This window comes from Phyllobates terribilis, unplaced genomic scaffold (assembly GCF_046119375.1).
Source record: "Phyllobates terribilis strain yellow unplaced genomic scaffold, ASM4611937v1 Scaffold_1__5_contigs__length_1240528914, whole genome shotgun sequence".
In the NCBI taxonomy this organism is placed as follows: Eukaryota; Metazoa; Chordata; class Amphibia; order Anura; family Dendrobatidae; genus Phyllobates; species Phyllobates terribilis.
The window spans coordinates 452,569,403-452,590,217 of NW_027362761.1; the positions used below are offsets into that span (position 1 = coordinate 452,569,403).

At 42.7% G+C, this 20,815-nt stretch overlaps 1 protein-coding gene across 8 annotated transcripts in view; it reads left to right on the forward strand.

The window, feature by feature from the left end:
• KIAA0825 (KIAA0825 ortholog) overlaps nt 1-20,815 on the forward strand; it is a 580,812-nt gene that overhangs the window by 21,627 nt on the left and 538,370 nt on the right. For all 8 annotated transcript variants that reach the window (XM_073678443.1, XM_073678463.1, XM_073678435.1 and 5 more), the window contains exon 2: nt 15,276-15,411. In XM_073678443.1, coding sequence (XP_073534544.1) covers nt 15,284-15,411 — 128 coding nt within the window. In that variant the 5' untranslated portion in view covers nt 15,276-15,283. The remainder of the gene's footprint in view (nt 1-15,275; nt 15,412-20,815) is intronic.

Below are 20,815 nucleotides of genomic sequence, written 5' to 3' on the forward strand. Positions count from 1 at the left end.
TTGAGCCCCCATCCAGGTATGCATGGAACCCCTTGATCACACATCCTGGTATGTATGGCCCCCCTGATCCCCATCCTGGTATGCGTGGCACACCTTGATTTTGCCATCCTGGTATGCGTGGCACACCTTGATTTTGCCATCCTGGTATGCGTGGCACACCTTGATTTCGCCATCCTGGTATGCGTGGCACCCCTTGATTTCCCCATCCTGGTATGCGTGGCACCCCTTGATTTCCCCATCCTGGTATGCTTGGCACCCCTTGAGCCCCCATCCTGGTATGCTTGGCACCCCTTGAGCCACCATCCTGCTGCCCACAAAAAAAAATAAACAATCATACTCGCCTCCTCTAACCTCCAGCGCTGTCCCTCTCTACTGCTGACACTCTCACTGTGTGAGGCGCGCATGGTGTCCCTGCCATGCGCCATCACACAGTGTGAGAGCGCGCACACTGTACCGCAGCGCGGCTCCTGCGCTCTGTGGTCAGTGTGCCCCCTATTAAAGACCATTGATATTCACAACAACCCATGGGAGTGGGTTGTAGTGAATATTCATGAGCTTTAATAGTGGGCACACAGATCGCAGAGCGCAGCAGGAGCCGCGCTGCAGTGCAGTGTGCCGACTATTAAGGAAAATGAATATTCCCTGCACCCCATCCCCATGGGCTTGGGGAGCAGGGAATATTAATTTTCTTTAGTAGCGGGCACAGCGCAGGCTGCAGCTGTCGGCTGCTGCCTCCTGTGCCCCACTGATCCCCTGCTGCTGGCTCCCCCAGACCTCCTACCACGCAGAGCCACAGTATATACAGGGAGATGGTATTCGGACTATAAGACGCACCGCCCACTTTCCTCCAACATTTTGGAGGAAAAAAGTGTGTCTTATAGTCCGAAAAATATGGTAATTCATTGCTTACAATGCCATAACTTAGTATTTTGGAGCATAACCTCTTGCTTTAATTACTGCACTACACCGACGGGGCATTGAAGCCACTGGGGTATTCAAGACATCTTGAGGGATCTTGCTCCATTCCATTTGCAAATCTGCAAACAGTTCATCTTTAGACCTATGGGTACGACCCCAACTCGTCGCCCTAACTCATCCCAAAGGTGCTCTATAGGGTGTAAATCAGGTGATTGGCTTGGCCATTGCAACAGGCGAACATTTTTCTCTGCTAACCAATTTTTGACTAAATTGGATGTGTGCTTAGGATCATTGTCTTGCTGGAATCTCCATCCTACTTTGGTTTTACCATGTGGCAGCATTACATTCTCCAGTATATCCTTGTACATGGTAGCATTCATATTTCCATCAATTCTATACAGAGGGCCAATGGCCGATGCAGAAAAGCAGCCCTAAACCATGACATTGCCACCACGTTTCACTGTAGGCGTTTGGTACCTTACATCATTACTTTTTCCAATTGGGCGGTATATATAGTGCTTGCCATCACTTCCAAACAGATTGAACTTGGATTCATCCGACCACAACACCTCACACCAATCTGTCTCTTTTCATTGGCTGTGTTCTTTGGCAAACTCAAGTCGGACCTTCTGGTTCTTTGCAGAGATGAAAGGCTTCTTGATTACAACACAACCCTACTGCTCTTAGCCGTCGCACCACAGTTTGGAGACTCCCTTTGACCCCATATTCTTTGTTAATTTAGTGCAAAATCTGTACAGTACTTTTATGGACATCAGATACTGACTCTCTTAACCCCTTTATGACTTGTGCCGTCAGCGACATTTAACTTGCGGTTCCCAGAAACGCGTCTCTGGCTCCGCCCATCGGTGACTCCGTCACATGATCACAGGTCGCCGATGGGTTGGCATGACCCGGGGTCTGCAGGAGACCCCTGCGGTTGTCATTGCCAGATTGCTATGAGCTCCGCCCAGCAGTCGGCGCTCATAGCAAGTGAGCATTTCTGCTACACACAGGCGATCTGATAACCTCCTGTGTGTAGCACAGGCAATCAGACAAGTGCAGCTTCTAATCTCACCTAAAGACTATTGAAGCATGCAAAAAGAAAAAAAAGTTTAAAAATTTTAAAAAAATGAAAATATAAAAGTTTAAATCACCCCCCTTTCGCCCCAGTCAAAATAATTAAAAAAAAAACCACATATTTGGTATTGCCGCGTTCAGAATCGCCTGATCAATATAAAGAAGAAATTAATCTGATTGGTAAATGGCGTAAAAAAAAAAAAAAATAATGCGATCAAAACATCGGATCTACCTCAAAATGGTATCAATAAAAACGTCAGCTTGGCACGCAAAAAAATAAGCCTTCACCCAGCCCCAGATCCCGGAAAATAGAGATGCTATGGGTCTTGGAAAATGGCGCCATATTTATTTTTTAAACAAACTTTGCATTTTTTTTTCACCATTTAAATAGAAAAGAACCTATACATGTTTGGTGTCTACGAACTCGTAATGACCTGTAGAATCATCATGGCAGGTCGGTTTTAGCATTTAGTGAACATGGTAAAAAAAAAAAAGTACATTTTCCCACAAAAAAAAATAAGCCTTCATATGACCATATTGACGAAAAATGGAAAATGGCCTGGTCATTAAGGGGTTAATGTGGTGATTATCTCTGGAGGAGGGATAATCGTCCTCTTCTAGGTTTGTCAGCTGTTCCATAACCTTCTTTTTCTTTCTTTAATATATGTGACACTTGACTCTCAGAACAGGTGAATTCCATAGCTCACTCTTTTTGGCTTTTGCCTGACTTCACTCTCAGAATAATTATCTTCCTGACATCTGGTGATAAATTTGGCTTTGTCATGTTATAACCTAAAAACACATAATTTTTTTTTTTTTTTTATGTTGAAAACTAACACAAAGGGATAAAACAATGTCAACCACAATTTTCGTCCTTATAGCTGGCAACCATTTGCTTCCGGGTTTACTAAAATCACCATATTATAGAGCAGGGTTCCCCAACTCCAGTCCTCAAGGCCCACCAACAGGTCATGTTTTCAGGATTTCCTTAGTATTGCACAGGTGATGTAACTATTGCCTGTGCTGATGATGGAATTATCACCTGTGCAATACTAAGGAAATCCTGAAAACATGACCTGTTGGTGGGCCTTGAGGACTGGAGTTGGGGAACCCTGTTATAGAGCACGGTGTACTTACAATTGCTCATTTTGACTTTCTCCACAGCTAATTCTTCTAAGCTAAAGCTAAGCTTTATTTAGAAGCAGGAGGTCAATTTTCCCTGTATGAGTCCCTGCAAGAGCCTCTGAAGGGTGGAGGAGTGGGCAGCTGTGTCAGGAGTTAAAGTGATAAATAGAGGAAGTTTCTTGTCCCTGCATCTACATAGAGCAGAGTTAGCTGGGTAGAAAGGCAAAATGAGCAATTGTAAGTACATGGTGCTATATAAAATGGCGAATGCAATATATTAAGAGGCTAGCAACTCTGATGGGAGGAGTGCTTCTTTAATTGAGAATTTTGATAATCTAAAAAGGTACATAGAAATTTTTTTTTGTGGCAATCTGTGTGCACAATGAACAGCATGCGGACAATCAGGGGCATACATAGAAATCATCGGGCCTCATTGCAGAAATTCTAATTGCCCCCCCAATTCTTGTCGGGGTCACAGAAGAGCAGATCTCAAAACTTTTCATCTTTTACATAATAATTTTCCCAGATTCCTTTTTCATTACCCCCATAAAGTATGATGCCAGCAAAAGTGCCTCCCTCAAACACAATATGATACCCCCCCCCCCGGTGAATTCCTCCACATGTACAGTATAATGACCCTACTGTACCCCTCCTCAACTCTCTAGGAAAAGTATGGAGACCCCAACACAGTATGATCCCCCAACAGTGACCCCTCCACATCATCATGGGCCTACATACAGTATAATGGCGCTCACTAACCCTCCAAACCGTATAATGGCCCCACACAGCATGATAGACCCCACACAATCCTTCATATAGTATAATGCCCAACCCATAATCCTCCAACAAAGTATAATGCACTCCCCATGGTTCTCCATACAATATAATGCTTTCCCCATGGTTCTCCATACTTAATTATGGCCATCAGTCACTGATTTAAAAAAAAAACAACACACAATACTCACCTCTCCTCGTTCCACCCGATTATCCAGTCTCCTGAGCGTGTGGTGTGTAGCGCCGCACATCTCAGAACAGCGGGCACGCTATAATGACGTGATCACGCCCGCTGCGCTAGAATGATGAAGGTGGAAGAATCAGCTGACGCTCCCTCCTCCATCACCATTGCTTGCACTGACGGCCGGTGGGGAGCGCCCCGTGTGACACCGGCCCCCCCCCCTCCGGCTCATGGGCCCCAGAGCAGTCGTGTGGCCTGCTGCCATTGACGGTATGCCACTGCGGACAATCTGTAGTGTCAATCCTGTGTGGTTTACAGACCAGACTAGTATAAATACCAAGCAGCTCTTGCCCCCGATCATATTTTTTTTTTTTATAGCACCATTAATTCAATGATTCTGTACATGAGGAGAGGTTATACACAAAATTTTAAATTACAGTGAACAAACTAACACTAACAGACTGATACAGAGGGGAGAGGACCGCAGGGACTTACTGTATTTTTTGGACTATAAGAAGCACTTTTTTCTTCCAAAATTTTGGAGTAAAGTGGGGGGGGGTGCATCTTATAGTCCGAATGTACTATTTCTGTGGATGGTGGAGGAGTGGCAGAGGAGTGGAGCACAGGAGGCAGTAGCTGCCTTCTGCAGCGCACACTGCCCGCTGCTAAAGAAAATGAATATTCACTTCTCCCCACCCCCATGGGGGTGTGGAGCACTGAATATTCATTCTCTTTAATAGCGTGCACAGTGTCAGCAGCAGCTGCGGCTCCTGCAGCTGCTCGGCGGTCACGTGTTCCAGCTATTAAAGAGCGGGACTATTAACTACTCCCACTCCCATGGGCGTGGAGAGTAGTGAATATTCATGTTCTTTAATAGCGGGCACACGCGATAGCCCAGCTGCTGCAGGAGCCGCAGCTACAGTGTGCGCGCTATTAAGGAAAATGAAGTCACTACTCCCCACGCCCATAGTTCCGGCGTGGGGAGCAGTGAATCTTCCTGCAGATCATTTCACCATGTGAGGGCGCATGGCAGTGACGTCATGCGCGGCTCACGCGGTGAGATCAGCTGCTGGCAGCAGAACAGGATGCAGCACTGGAGTAGAAGGGAGAGGAGTAGAATCCTTTATTTTTTTGTGTGCAGCGTGATGGGAGATGAGGGTGCCATGCATACCAGGATGGGGGATTGGGGTCACATATAACAGGAAGGGAGGACCATATGTACCGGAAGGGGGATATTAACAGAATTCAGGGACATTACCCCTATAACAGGGTCAGAAGCTGACCCCCTCCACTATAACAGTGCATGATGACCACATTTTGTGCTTCAATTTTTTTTTCTATTTTCCTCCTCTAAAACCTAGGTGCGTCTTATAGTCCGAAAAATACGGTGCATTCTACAGGATAATGGGGAAGGAGACAGTAGGTTAGAGGATTGAAGCATCTCTGGGGTGGGGAGGTGACAGGGGGTCATTGCAGACTGTAAGCTTTCTTGAAGAGATGAGCATATGGAGCCCGTCATCCTGTGGCTGGGCATCATAGGAAATTTTTTCTGTAGACAATAATTCTGTGGTATTGCTGTATATAGTAGAAGCAGTGAATCGATTTCAGGTTCTTTTCATCTGAGGGGACTGAAAAAATAAATGAGAAGTAAGCAAAAAGAAGAAACATAAAAATTCAAATGAATCCCCATTATCCTCATTTAAAAATAAAGGAATATTAAAACTAAATAATTGGTATTGCAGCTTCCTTAAAAAAAAAGTCGGAATTATCAAAATATAAAATTAATCAGCCTGATTGATAAACGCTGTAAAGAGAAAAATCAAAACGCCACAGTTGCAACTTAAAAATAAAACCTCAAACTTTGCAATTTTTTTTTTTTTTTTTTACACCATTTCATTATTTTATTACCATTTTACCTTATTTTATATGATAAATGAATGTCATTCAAAACTATAACTTGTTTCGCCAAAAAATACAAAAGTTATGGCTATTTGAAAAAGAATGGGGGTGGCAGTACTGTTCCAACCACATCAGAAAACTATTCTCACCGCAGGAGTTTTAAAATGAAAATGCAAAATAAACACAATTTACTTGTAAAAAATGATTTTTTATTGCTATTTTTAACGACCCTTTCTGAATGAGGAGCACTGCCTGGCTGGGAACATAATCTATCCTAGTATAGGTCATCAGTATCAGATCGGTGGGGATCCAACTTCACCGCTGGGATTTGGACCCTCTTCATAGTTTGCCGGGCACAGCACCACACAGTTGGAGGTGGCTGTGCCTGGAATTACAGTTTATTGCAGTTAGTCCAGTTCAAGAGATGAATGCCAAATGCACAGGTTTGTGCTATTATTATATGCCATTAATATAATACCGTCCTAGACTAATTTAAAGTGGTCCGCTCAGTGATAGATCCCTTTATAAAGGTGCCAACATTCTTAGCTAGTCACCCTCTATAACACGGTCGTGTTCTCGTGGGCTGCATATTATATCATCTGTTTTACTCACTACTTCGTGCATACTGTATTTGCCAACTGTCCTGGATTTCCCGGGACTCCTAAGCCAAAAGTGGGCAAGGTTTATGTAAACCCCAACCCAAATGTGGGCATTCAAGGAAGCCCATAGGTGTGGGTAAGAGGCATTCCTGCGAGGGATGTAGGCACGATTTAAAAGTACCTAGAAAAGTTGGCAATTCTGCCCCATGAGGCTGCCTTCATGCATTGCAAATAAGGTGTTGCCAAGATGCATGATGGCAGCTATAAACATTTTGGCTGCGATTCATTGAGACTGGCAGAACGCACGGCATTCTTAATAAAGCACTCGCTGGAGTACAGTCATCTGATTAATTAGCATGTGCCTCTTAATGAATTAGGAGTGCCTGTTACCCTGTGTGAATCACTGACAGAAATGTACTCTAGTGGGGTTAGTGGCATAATGTAACGGGTCTGGGAGGTGGAACCTCTGAGCAACGATACAAAGGGGCAGTCCTTGTAAGGAAGCGGGTGGCTCCCAGGGTAGGCGGGCAGGTAGTCACGGCAAGTGACGGGGACAGTCTCTGGGTAGAAGGGCAGGAGGTCACGGCAAGTGACGGGGACAGTCTCTGGGTAGAAGGGCAGGAGGTCACGGCAAGTGACGGGGACAGTCTCTGGGTAGAAGGACAGGAGGTCACGGCAAGTGACGGGGACAGTCTCTTGACAGGCGGGTGGTCACGGCAAGTTACGGCTAAGCCTCCAGATAGGCTAGCAGGTGGACGCTCCCAGGTGAGCGGGCAAGAGTCTCTGGACAGGCAGGTGGTCACAGCAAGTGATGGATAAGCCTCCAGGCAGGTAGCAGGCGGACGCTGCCAGGTGAGCGGGCAAGAGTCTCTGGACAGGCAGGTGGTCACAGCAGGTGACGGCAGAGCCTCCAGGCAGGTAGCAGGCGGACGCTGCCAGGTGAGCGGGTAAGAGTCTCTGGACAGGCAGGTGGTCACAGCACGTGACGGCAGAGCCTCTAGGTAGGCTAGCAGGCAGGTAGCAGATGAGCGCTCCCAGGTGAGCGGGCAATCAGATCCATAGACAGACTGGCAGGGCTGGTAGGCAGGCTGTCGGACCGCAGGAATGCAAGTAGATAGACAAGTAACAGGCAGGTATCAAGCAGGATTCTGGCAGGTAACTGGCAGGTATCTGGTAACGGGACCTGAGGGCTAAAGCAGAGTGATAGGCTATACAACAACATTGCTCGGGCACCTCCATTTTGGAGGAGGTGCCTTATATATGGTGAGGTCCTCCGGCCATTGGCCGGGAACTCCTTAGGACGGCGCGCGCGGCCCCTTTAAGAGAGGGGGAGCGCGCGCGCCCTAAGCACAGTGGCCGGGAAGCAGCGCGCGCTCCCCCTGCCAGCAGAGCGGGAGGAAGACGCCGGGCACGGAGCGGAGAGGTGAGGGGAACAGCTTCCCTGCCTAGCAGGAGGCAGGGACGCCGACACTACACATAACATGATGAATTTGACCATGCCCTGTCCCACCTATATTGGTGTAACTGGCCGGGACTGGCATGTAAATGCGAAAATGTGCAATAGTTTTACAAAACTTGAAAGTTGCACAAAAATATTGGAACTTATTAAGTTGTTTTTGCCAGATTTCTGGCATATACACCTTAATGAATCGCTCGCTTTGATTGTCTGTGATTATGCAGCAAAACACTGCTTACAATGTAAGTTCTTACAGTTAGGTCCATATATATTTGGACAGAGAACATTTTTCTAACTTTGGTTCTAGACATTAACACTGAATTTTAAACAAAACAATTCAGATGCAGTTGAAGTTCAGACTTTCAGCTTTCATTTGAGGGTATCCACATTAAAATTGGATGAAGGGTTTAGGAGTTTCAGCTCCTTAACATGTGCCACCCTGTTTTTAAAGGGACCAAAAGTAATTGGACAGATTAAAAAATTGTAAATAAAATGTTCATTTCTAGTACTTGGTTGAAAACCCCTTGTTGGCAATGACTGCCTGAAGTTTTGAACTCATGGACATCACCAGACGCTGTGTTTCCTCCTTTTTGATGCTCTGCCAGGCCTTCACTGCGGTGGTTTTCAGTTGCTGTTTGTTTGTGGGCCTTTCTGTCTGAAGTTTAGTCTTTAACAAGTGAAATGCATGCTCAATTGGGTTGAGATCAGGTGACTGACTTGGCCATTCAAGAATATTCCACTTCTTTGCTTTAATAAACTCCTGGGTTGCTTTGGCTTTGTTTTGGGTCATTGTTCATCTGTAGTATGAAATGATGACCAATCAGTTTGGCTGCATTTGGCTGGATCTGAGCACACAGTATGGCTCTGAATACATCAGAATTCATTCGGCTGCTTCTGTCCTGTGTCACATCATCAATAAACACTAGTGACCCAGTGCCACTGGCAGCCATGCATGCCCAAGCTACCACACTGCCTCCGCCGTGTTTTACAGATGATGTGGTATGCTTTGGATCATGAGCTGTACCTCTCCTTCGCCATACTTTTCTCTTTCCATCATTCTGGTAGAAGTTGATCTTTGTTTCATCTGTCCATAGAATGTTCTTCCAGAACTGTGCTGGCTTTTTTAGATGTTTTTTAGCAAAGTCCAGTCTAGCCTTTTTCTTCTTGATGCTTATGAGTGGCTTGCACCGTGCAGTGAACCCTCTGTATTTACTTTCACGCAGTCTTCTCTTTATGGTAGATTTGGATATTGATACGCCTACCTCCTGGAGAGTGCTGTTCACTTGGTTGGCTGTTGTGAAGGGGTTTTCTTCACCATGGAGATTATTCTGCAATCATCCACCACTGTTGTCTTCCGTGGGCGTCCAGGTCTTTTTGCATTGATGAGTTCACCAGTGCTTTCTTTCTTTCTCAGGATGTACCAAACTGTAGATTTTGCCACTCCTAATATTGTAGCAATTTCTCGGATGGGTTTTTGCTGTTCTTGCAGCTTAAGGATGGCTTGTTTCACCTGCATGGAGAGCTCCTTTGACCGCATGTTTACTTCACCGCAAAACCTTCCAAATGCAAGCACCACACCTCAAATCAACTCCAGACCTTTTATCTGCATAATTGAGAATGACATAACCAAGGGATTGCCCACACTTGCCCTTGAAATAGCCTTGGAGTCAGTTGTCCAATTACTTTTGGTCCCTTTAAAAACAGGGTGGCACATGTTAAGGAGCTGAAACTCCTAAACCCTTCATCCAATTTTAATGTGGCTACCCTCAAATGAAAGCTGAAAGTCTGAACTTCAACTGCATCTGAATTGTTTTGTTTAAAATTCATTGTGGTAATGTCTAGAACCAAAATTAGAAAAATGTTGTCTCTGTCCAAATATATATGGACCTAACTGTATATTTATTGCATCAATCTGAATGTTGTGTGCCCACCAAAGCCCCCCATGCACAAACTAATATTGTCGTCCCCCCCCCACCGATCTCGACCAGATCGGCTGACACCCTAATGTGTATGGGGGCAACTGCTGACTGTTTTGACGGTAATCACTACTCACGGACAAACCGTGAGATAGAGAAGTCAGACGTTTCGGGGTCAGTACCGAGAGAGCACGTAGAAAACCAAGGGAAAGACAAAGGAGTAAGTCCGGTCACGGTCCGGGGTCAAAACACCAGGAAATAGTGGATCAAAGCAAAAGGACAAGATGAAGGGATAGTCAGAACATGCTCCAAAGGTCAGGCAGCGCAAAATCAGAACAACAGAATCAGGCAAACCTTCACCAGAAAGCTCAAACTACAGTATGTCTGGTAGGGATCAGAGGCAGACAACTCAGTTAAATAGCTTGGGCAATCTCCAGAACAGAGAACACCTGAAGAAAGTCCCGCACCTCCCAGTCTCAGATTGGACAGCCGAGCTGTCAATCAAACCGCCGACGGCTCAGCACGCCCATCACAAGATGAACAGCCGAGCTGTCAGTCAAACCACTGGCAACTCAGCATGACCCAGTTTCCACTCACTGAGCGGAGGAATCGTGACAGTTGTATCCTATTTCAGACTGCCTATTACTTTGTTCTCCCGGAGGTAAGCCGCCGGCAGAGATGTCTGGCAGTGGCTCCCTCCTAGAGAACAGCGCTCCTGTGTATGGCAGAGATGGCTGTTGGCTGTTAGCATCATTTGGTATGGGGGCCTTTTTGACAGTGTTCCCACTAGTTATTGCTTCCGTACATAACTAGTCCATCGATTGATTGGTTGCGTAAAGTGACTTACCAAATTTGTAAAAATCCAGCGAAAAAAACCCCATAATACTCTGCATATATATTTTATGTTTTCATTTATATATGTTTTCTTCTGCTCTGTATAGAGTGGATCGGATGAGATAAAGCTGATGTAAAGCCCATGACATGGGGGACGGTTGCATTTACACTATATTCCTATGTGTATATGTCACTCTGCCGCCTGCTTCACATCCCAGGCGCACGGCTCATCTAGTTGGGATTCTGGAAGGACGATTATTGGCCATTTGAAGTGATGATTTGCCAAACTGAATGAATGCGGTCTGATTTTCATAGGCTAACTAGATCATGCAAATCCGAGGCAAGCAAATAAATTGTTTTGACAAGTTAACTGAAAAAATGACATAGATGTCTAAGAGGAATACGTATATGCAAACGAAGCTGTCATGTTTACAAAATGTTTTTTTTTTTCTCTGCTGGAAAAGTGCTGAGCAGAATCCCACAGTCTGTGATGTAATCGGAGTTTCATGCTTAAAATGTCTATTTGACACAGCAATTTGTAGCTTCCTGCTGAAAATGTAGATTCTCCCTCGCACCCTGCTCTTGAATATGAATGATTTTACCGCATGTTACATGCAGGGGCTCCTTGTACAACACCACGATTGCCGAATGTCTCCCCTAGTAGCAATAAGGGAAGCTACGTACGGGAACAAAAACCTCTAATCGGTCATGCACAAGTACAGTACAGCCCAGTCCACTAATATGGGGGAATTGTTTGTGACTGCGTAATTCATGGAGCCGTAATACGACTGTGCATAAAGACTAAGGCTATGTTCACACATCTTGTTTTTTTTAATGCGTTTTTTAATGCAAATTTGCAGCTGCATTTTACAGTACCAGCAACGCAGAGCAGTGGAGTCGGTAAGCCAAACCTCCGACTCCTCAATTTCCATGACACCGACTCCTTCATACATGGCTCATGTCTAAGGGATAAATTTACTGTAGCACAGTTTCATTTCCGCTAAAAGTCTAGACCCTTAGATCAGGAGTAGGACAGACATTTATAGGACATTTCATAACTTTCACAAATTCTTATGAAAAAATATTCCCCACAAACTGCATTGAGCTACTCTACCCAATTTATTATATATTTTAGGAGTCGGAGTCGGTCCATTTTATACTGACTCCGACTCCACCAAAATGGACACCGACTCCAAGACTCTGACTCCACAGCCCTGCAGCAAAGTCTATGAGATTTCAGAAATGTCATGCACACATCTTGGTTTTTTTATCAGGATTTTGTTCTTTGCATGTTTTTTTTTTGCAAACTAGAGCATGTCACTTTTTTCAGTGTTTTTTCAGTGTTTTATCACCCATTGGAAGTAATGGGTAGTTAAACGCAGGTTTTGCTGTTTTTTTTCTTGAAAATAAGTAAATACAATAGTATGTGAAACACATTTATTTTTGTGATTTTTACCATCTTTTCTTGGTCACTGAGTTTGTATTAGGCAAGTTTAATTAAATTTGTGATGTGTAAAGTGTATACATTGGCTGAGCTACAAGTGAGATTGAACAATACCCTGTGGCCCAGGGAGGTGTGAAATTGAACAATGCCCTGAGCAACTCAATGGCAGACCATAGTGTGAAAGTAAATAGTGTCATACAAACTCCATGCACTGCTAGTGTTTTTTGGTAAACTATTCCTGAACAATTCACCTCCCCCCACTGTTATGCCAAAACCAGAATGAGTTTTTTTGGGGGTTTTCACTGAACTTTTATGTACATGCATAAGAGACAACAGGAGAGTGAAAAAAAGCATAAAAAACAAGCAAAAAAGCAAGAAAAGTCCTGAACAACCTCCTGGCAAGAGATCAAGATTTGCGGCAGTTTTGCTGCAGAAAAAAACACTGAAAAAAACATGATGTGTGAACATAGCCTTAAACAAAGTTCACATTCATTTAAAGTAATAAGTCATCCGAAAATATTTATATCAGGTTTTTGTATTTTTTTTTTATTATTTTGGAAATGTGTTTTTTTCCCCAAATCTTCATTAACCCCTTAACGATGGGGCCAATTTCTGTTTTTGCGTTTTCGTTTTTTCCTCTTCTTCCCAGAGCCATAACTTCTTTATTTTTCTTTCCACATAGACATATAAAGACTTGTTTTTTGCAAGCCGAGTTGTACTTTTCAATGACACCATTCATTTTCCACATAGTGTACTAGAAAATGGGAAAAAAAATTCCAAATGTAATGAAATTGTGAAAAAAATGCATTTCTGACATTGCTTTTTGGGAATTGTTTTTACAGTGTACATTTTGTGGTAAAAATTACCTTGCAGTATGATTCTTTTTATCTATATGATTACGGCGTTACCCAACATGTCCAGTTTTTTTTTTTCAAATCTGAAGTTTGCCAAAAAACATTTTTTTGTTGTGTCGCCATTTTTTTGAGACCCATAACATTTTTATTTTTTGTCCAATGGAGTTGTGTGATGGCTTATTTTTTTTTTTTGCGCAACACGACATTTTTATTAATACCATTTTGGGATAGATATGATGTTTTGATCGCTTGCTATAGCTTTTTTGTGGAATTGCAGTTACCAAAAAAACCTTTAATTTTGGTGTTCTTGAATTTTTTCCATTTACGGTGTTTACTGATCGGGTTAATTGTTTTTAGATTTTGATAAATCAGACTTATGTATTTTTTTACTTTCTTAATATCTTTATTTTCAATGGCGGAAAAGGGATGATTTGAACTTTTAGGTGTTTTTTTCATATATTTTTTAAAACATTTTTATTTTTTAATTTTTCACTGTTGTTAGCCCTACTAGAACTTGCGATCGCCCGATCTCTTGTGCTATATACATAAATGCCACAGCATCGCTGCATATAGCAGAAATCATGGTCTCCTTCAAAGCCCGGCCACAGGAAGAGTTTCAGAGGAGCTCTGTAATGACAAGCACGGGGGTCATCAGCTGACCCCCGGCTGTCATGACAGCCCATCGGAGATCACGGGAGCGGTGATGGACAGAGAATGACGCACTCACATGCCGGTGCTTGTTAAATGCTGCTGTCAGAGATTGACAGCCGCATTTAACTGGTTAACAATCACGGGCGGAGCACTGCTCCACCCACGATTGTTATCAGCAGGTCCTGGCTGTAATACACAGCCATCACCTGCCGGGTATGGGGCGGGCTCGCTGAGTGAGCCTGCTCCATACACCCACTTCCACTTGTGTCGTACATGTACGGCGGATATTGCGAAGGGTTTAAATCTAAAAATTAGAAATCTTGCAATTTTCACACTGGCCTTCCATGTAATAAAAGGCTCATGGCTACAGTACTCTAAATGATGGGAGTACTCTAAATGATGGGAGTACTATATTCTTTGCTGATACTGTGAGACAGTGACAGGGATTATCATTGAAGGACTGTCTGCCCAAGAATCCATAGAATGAAGGTATGTAGCGCTAAGGCCCTATTCAGAAAGGTTTTAGATGTCTTTTAGACGGTTTCCTCGAATTTGAACAAAGAAGGTTTCAATCTTTGGCGTTTTTATGCCAGTCTCTGTCTTCACCTGTGCATAGCTTGGGCGAAGATTGGGCATGACGAAGCCCGCTCTGTGAATTTATCAAACTTTACACCTTACTCTGGAAATGTATGCCAGCCCCTGCCTGGAGTAACATTTCTATTGGAGGCGCATACTAGTTATTAGATGTGCATAATTCATTAAAGAGGTTATACAAAACTTTACTTAGTTTTTAGTCCCATAGGAAAAAATGACAGCTACTAACTACCTGCCTGTTCTGCCCAGCAATGATCTCTGCTGGCTCAAGTGGCATTTCTCCTGCTTCAGTTCACCTCAGGTCAACAGATCACCACCTTCTCTTTCACTCTGCTCTGTGTATGGGTCATCACTGATGAAGTCATGCTGATTGACATCTGGTTCCCCGCAGTAAGGCAGCAGAGAGCAGGCTGTCAATCAGCATGACATCAGCAAAGACGCTCTGTTGACAGAGAAGAGCGGAAGAGAAGAAGCTGTTCTGTCAGTATGATGTCACTGGGAGAAGAAGGAACTCCAAAAGGAGTGGTCTGTGACCGTTCTGAGCTGTCAGATATTGACGCCGGGTAAAACAGGCCAGTAGTTGGCAATTAACTGACTGTAAATTCTTAGCCCCGTAGGAGAAAATAACCACCAAAAAAAAAACACTTTAAGATGTAAGGGCTCGTGCATATGAATGTTTTAATCAGACAATCCTTCCCATGGTTTTGACGGATCGCACTCGTACCCATGTTAGTCTATGGTGACATGCAGATATCCAATTTTTTTCTTTGGACCAAGTGACAGCATGGACGATTTGCCTCTGAGAATCGGATGGCACTCACTCATTCATGTCTATGGGTGTGTGAGAAAAATTAGACCGCACTTGGATGACCTATCCGATGTTTCTAATTTTTTACATTATGCTAATCTAATGTTTTTGATTTTTGTTAATATAATTTGGTTTGTTTTTGCAGAAGCCAGCATGGAGGGAGCAGAAGACCAGCTCAGCTTTGCTTTACTGGATTGTGTGTTGGACATGGTCCCCGGGCATGCAGAATGCCAACAGATTCTTAATGATATCGATGAAAAGCTAAAAGAAAATGCTCAGAGGTAATGAACAATAATATTTACACTTAATTAATCTTGTTCCATTTTTGGGGTCAGGATATGCCTTAAACGTTAGATGTGGTTCCCACCACTTGGGTGGCCTTGGTCCAGCCTCGTGCCATGGTTGCCACGTGGTTGTACATGCAATGTTTATTAAAAAGAAAATATCCCCAAAAGTGTATGTTTTACAGGTATAATTGGTAAGAAAAATAATATCTGTACAATTTTAAATAGGTTTTATAATTTTCACATTGCTATTCTGTACAGATCACTTCCCTAATCATCACAGACAGGATTACAGTGAAAGACACATAAAATTAATTATTATTTATTTCAACAGTTTAAAATAGAAACAGGATTAAAAAACAAGTGCCCTCAGAATACATAACAAACATATTCCCTTAGCTAAACAAATACAGTGGTGGGGGGCCCTATATCAAAAAGGGTCAAAAGGTATATTACAACTAATAAATATTGTGCACAATTCCTATAAAAAGGGGACTAATAATGATATAATAATTTGATAATTTAATATCGGTAAATAGTACAACCTGCAGATAAGTAAAGTGCAAATGTGCCTGAAACAGTATCAAAATATGTAAATTAATAAATATATATATATATATATATATATATATATATACATACATACATACATACATACATACATACATACATACATACACCCTAAGTCAAATTATAAATAAATATATAAAGTGAAAAAGTGCATAAAGAGAGTGCATACAAAAATACACTTGCAGGTGTACCAGAAGAACAAAGGTAGTGCAATGATTGTAATTACATCTTATGCATCCCATTTAGCAAGTGCTAACAACAAGACCTGTCAGGTGGATGCATAGAAATAAAAGCACAGAAGTAATGTGTACACCTCAAAAGAGATTACTTACATAATGACCACCAAGGGAATAGCAAGAGGAGATATGCCGTCCTAAACCCCGACGACGCCGTTTCGCCTGTAGCTTTTTCAAAGGGGCGTGTACTGATGTGAGTCCAGGTGCAACTATATATCCGTGGACAACAGCTGTGTTTAATTAACATAGTGAGCCCATGGGATTGGAGTACTAACGGCGCATGTGTAGGTTACTAGGTAACTCATTCATAAACGGGAGCTTCCGTTGTCTAGCGCGTGACACGCAAGCGTGGAACGCATGCTGTGTCTATTGCGCAAGACCGGAAGTTCAATGAGCCCTTTCGCACACAAGCGCACTCTCCAATTATAAGATCTCCATATAGTAGTGGCGGTGTTCAAAGAAGGTGTGGTGTACTGAAGAAAGATACGTTGTCACAGCAAGTGAATACAATCAAAAGACACAAGATCCCCATATAGTAGTGGCGGTGTTCAAAGAAGGCGTGGTGTACTGAAGAAAGATACGTTGTCACAGCAAGTGAATACAATCAAAAGATAATATATATAAAAATAAATAAATAAATAAATAGAATGTGCATAGTGAAATAATATTAATAGTAATAAATGATTTGATATAATAATATAATATAATAATGATGATAATAAAAATTATACACAAACACAATAATATAAGGTCCCAATTTAAGACTGAACGATTCGTCAGATATTCATTAATGTTCTTTCTTGTATATGGACCTCCAGGTCTACATCCACTCTCCAAGCGAAGAACCCCGAAGACACCACGCACAAAAAAGGAGACCACCAGCACCCAGGCTATTTTAAACTGTTGAAATAAATAATAATTAATTTTATGTGTCTTTCTATTTTTCTTCCATTTAAACCAAGGCGCATATGGCCTAGGTTTCTTTGGTGATATATTTATTGGAAGCATATAAGTTTGTGACCTTTTGTGGTATAAGGATTACAGTGAAAGCAGATGAGAACATTCCTGTAAAGAAATCTGGTGATCTCTGAAAATCTTGACTTGTAAATGTCTCGTCCTATGCCCTATTAGTGGGAGGCTGCTTGTCAGTGTCTGACTGGGGAACATTGGTCCCACAAAAGGACTTAAAGAGGTTGTCCACTACTTTTACATTGATGCCCTATCCTTAAAATAGGGCATCAATGTCTGATCAGCTGGAAGTACTCACTTATCAAGCTGCTCCGTCTGTTTGTAGTGGCCAGGGCTTGTTACTGCACATCCGCTTCCTATTCAATTCAATAGCAGGCGGATGTGTAGTACCTAGCGGCAGCCAATACAAGTAAACTACCAGCTCCGCCGCTAAGTACTTCTGGCCGGCGTCTGCTGCCACCGATATCAGCTGATCAGCAGGGGGTGCTGGGGGTCTGACTCAGGCCTACACTACACCCTGTTAGGATTCGGCATAATATAGTGCCTGAGGAATATTAGCTCTTTCCTGGAAAACAGCTTTTATTTGCCTAGAGAAGCCCCTTAGTGTTTTAACCTACTACGATACACCTTTCATGGCTCCTATGGACCTCCCACATACAGTATGATATAACCACCGTGTATTCCACCTCACAAGCACAGTATGATGACCCCCGCACACAGTATAGTGGTCCACAGCTCCCTATATGCAGTATGATGTCCCTTCAGATCCCTATATATAGCATGATGTCCCCACAGCTTCCCTATATACAGTATGTGGCCTTCACATCTCCCCTATAAACAGTATGATGTCCCCAGAGTGACTCCAACAAAGTTTGATGTCCCCACAGCTCTTGTATACACAATATGGTGGTGCACAGCTCTCCTATACACAGTTTTATGCCCACTCAACTTCCTATATATATTATGATGTCCCCACAGATTTCTATATACAATATGATGTTCCCCACAGCTAGCTACAGTTATATGAAAAAGTTTGGGCACCCCTATTAATCTTAAGCTTATTGTTTTATAAAAATTGGTGTTTTTGCAACAGCTCTTTCAGTTTGATATATGTAATAACTGTTGGACACAGTAATGTTTCTGCCTTGAAATGAGGTTTATTGTACTAACAGAAAATGTGCAATCTGCATTCAAACAAAATTTGACAGGTGCATAAGTATGGGCACCTCACCAGAAAAGTGACATTAATATTTAGTAGATCCTCCTTTTGCAAAAATAACAGCCTCTAGTCGCTTCCTGTAGCTTTTAATGATTTCCTGGATCCTGGATGAAGGTATTTTTGACCATTCCTCTTTACAAAACAATTCCAGTTCAGTTAAGTTTGATGGTCGCCGAGCATGGACAGCCCTCTTCAAATGATCCCACAGATGTTCAATGATATTCAGGTCTGGGGACTGGGATGGCCGTTCCAGAACATTGTAATTGTTCCTCTGCATGAATGCCTGAGTAGATTTGGAGCGGTGTTTTGGATCATTGTCTTGCTGAAAGATCCATCCCCTGCGTAACTTCAACTTTATCACTAATTCTTGAACATTATTGTCAAGAATCTGCTGATACTGAGTGGAATCCATGCGTCCCTCAACTTTAACAAGATTCCCGGTGCCGGCATTGGCCACACAGCCCCAAAGCATGATGGAACCTCCACCAAATTTTACTGTGGGTAGCAAGTGTTTTTCTTGGAATGCTGTGTTTTTTTGTCGCCATGCATAACGCCTTTTTGTATGACCAAACAACTCAATCTTGGTTTCATCAGTCCACAGGACCTTCTTCCAAAAAGAAATTGGCTTCTCCAAATGTGCTTTTGCATACCTCAGCCGACTCTGTTTGTGGCGTGCTTGCAGAAACGGCTTCTTTCGCATCACTCTCCCATACAGCTTCTCCTTGTGCAAAGTGCGTTGTATAGTTGACCGATGCACAGTGACACCATCTGCAGCAAGTTGATGCTGCAGCTCTCTGGAGGTGGTCTGAGGATTGTCCTTGACTGATCTCACCATTCTTCTTCTCTGCCTTTCTGATGTTTTTCTTGGCCTGCCACTTCTGGCCTTAACAAGAACTGTCCCTGTGTTCTTCCATTTCCTTACTATGTTCCTCACAGTGGAAACTGACAGGTTAAATCTCTGAGACAGCTTTTTGTATCCTTCCCCTGAACAACTATGTTGAATAAGCTTTGTTTTCAGATCATTTGACAGTTGTTTTGAGGAGCCCATGATGCCACTCTTCAGAGGAGATTGAAACAGGAGAACAACTTGCAAGTGGCCACTTTAAGTAGCTTTTCTCATGATTGCATACACCTGGCTATGAAGTTCAAAGCTCAATGAGGTTACAAAACCAAAAAAAGTGCTTTAGTAAGTCAGTAAAAAGTAGGTAGGAGTATTTAAAACAAGAAAATGATAAGGGTGCCCATACTTATGCACCTGTCATATTTTGTTTGAATGCAGATTGCACATTTTCTGTTAGTACAATAAACCTCATTTCAAGGCAGAAACATTACTGTGTCCAACAGTTATTACATATATCAAAATGAAATAGCTGTTGCAAAAACACCAATTTTTATAAAACATTAAGCTTAAGATTAATAGGGGTGCCCAAACTTTTTCATATAACTGTATAATACAGTATGATGAGGCCCACAGCTCTCTGTACAGTTACAACAGCTTCCCTATATACAGTATGCTGTTTCTACAGTGCTCTACATACAGCTTGATGGCTCCACAGCTCCTTAACACAGTATAATGGCCCCACAGTTCCTTATATACAGTATGATGGTCCCACAGCTCCTTATACACAGCATGATGGCCCCTATAGCTCCCTATACATGGTATAATGATCTATTCACATTTTAATGCCATCTTACCAAATGCAGTACTGTATGCAGCTCCGCTATATATAGAGTGGGGCTTCCACAGCTCTCCTATATAGAGTGTAGTGACTCCACAGCTCCCCTATGTACAGTGTGGGGGCCCCACAGCTCTCCTATTTACAATATTGGTTTCCTGTCACTAAGTGGCCCTATAGTTGCTGTGAGGTCTGCCCCAATGTCTGAAGGTGAGGCCAAGGCCCACCAGATTCTCCTTTCCTCTGTCGGGCCAGTCTGACACTGTTGCTTGATATTGCCTTCTACTAGCTATAACAAAGTGCCATTGCAGAGAGCATTTTGTCCCCTGGAGGATTCATCTTCACCATTGATTTCAATGGGCAATGAGTAATTCTTCATTTCCCTTTGTCTTTTATGCAGGGCCATGAAAGAGAAGAGTGTTCTGCATAATAGAAGCACTGGGAAATGTTTCTCTGAAACATCTATAGCCATAGCTTGTGTGTTATGACATATTTTATAGACATTGTTATATGACTGGCAGAGTATTATTAGTAATTTTGTGTGACTGTGATAATAGCTTGATTGCTATATTAAAGTATCGTCTTGCTGGCATTACTATTGGACCTACTTTTCTTATTCGGTTTACCAGTAGGTAATACCTGCAAGTTGACACTTAAGGATAAGTAGTTTTCAGTGAGCACTGATGTAATGAAAGCTATATGTCCTATGGTTCCTTGCTTCCAAATGGTGG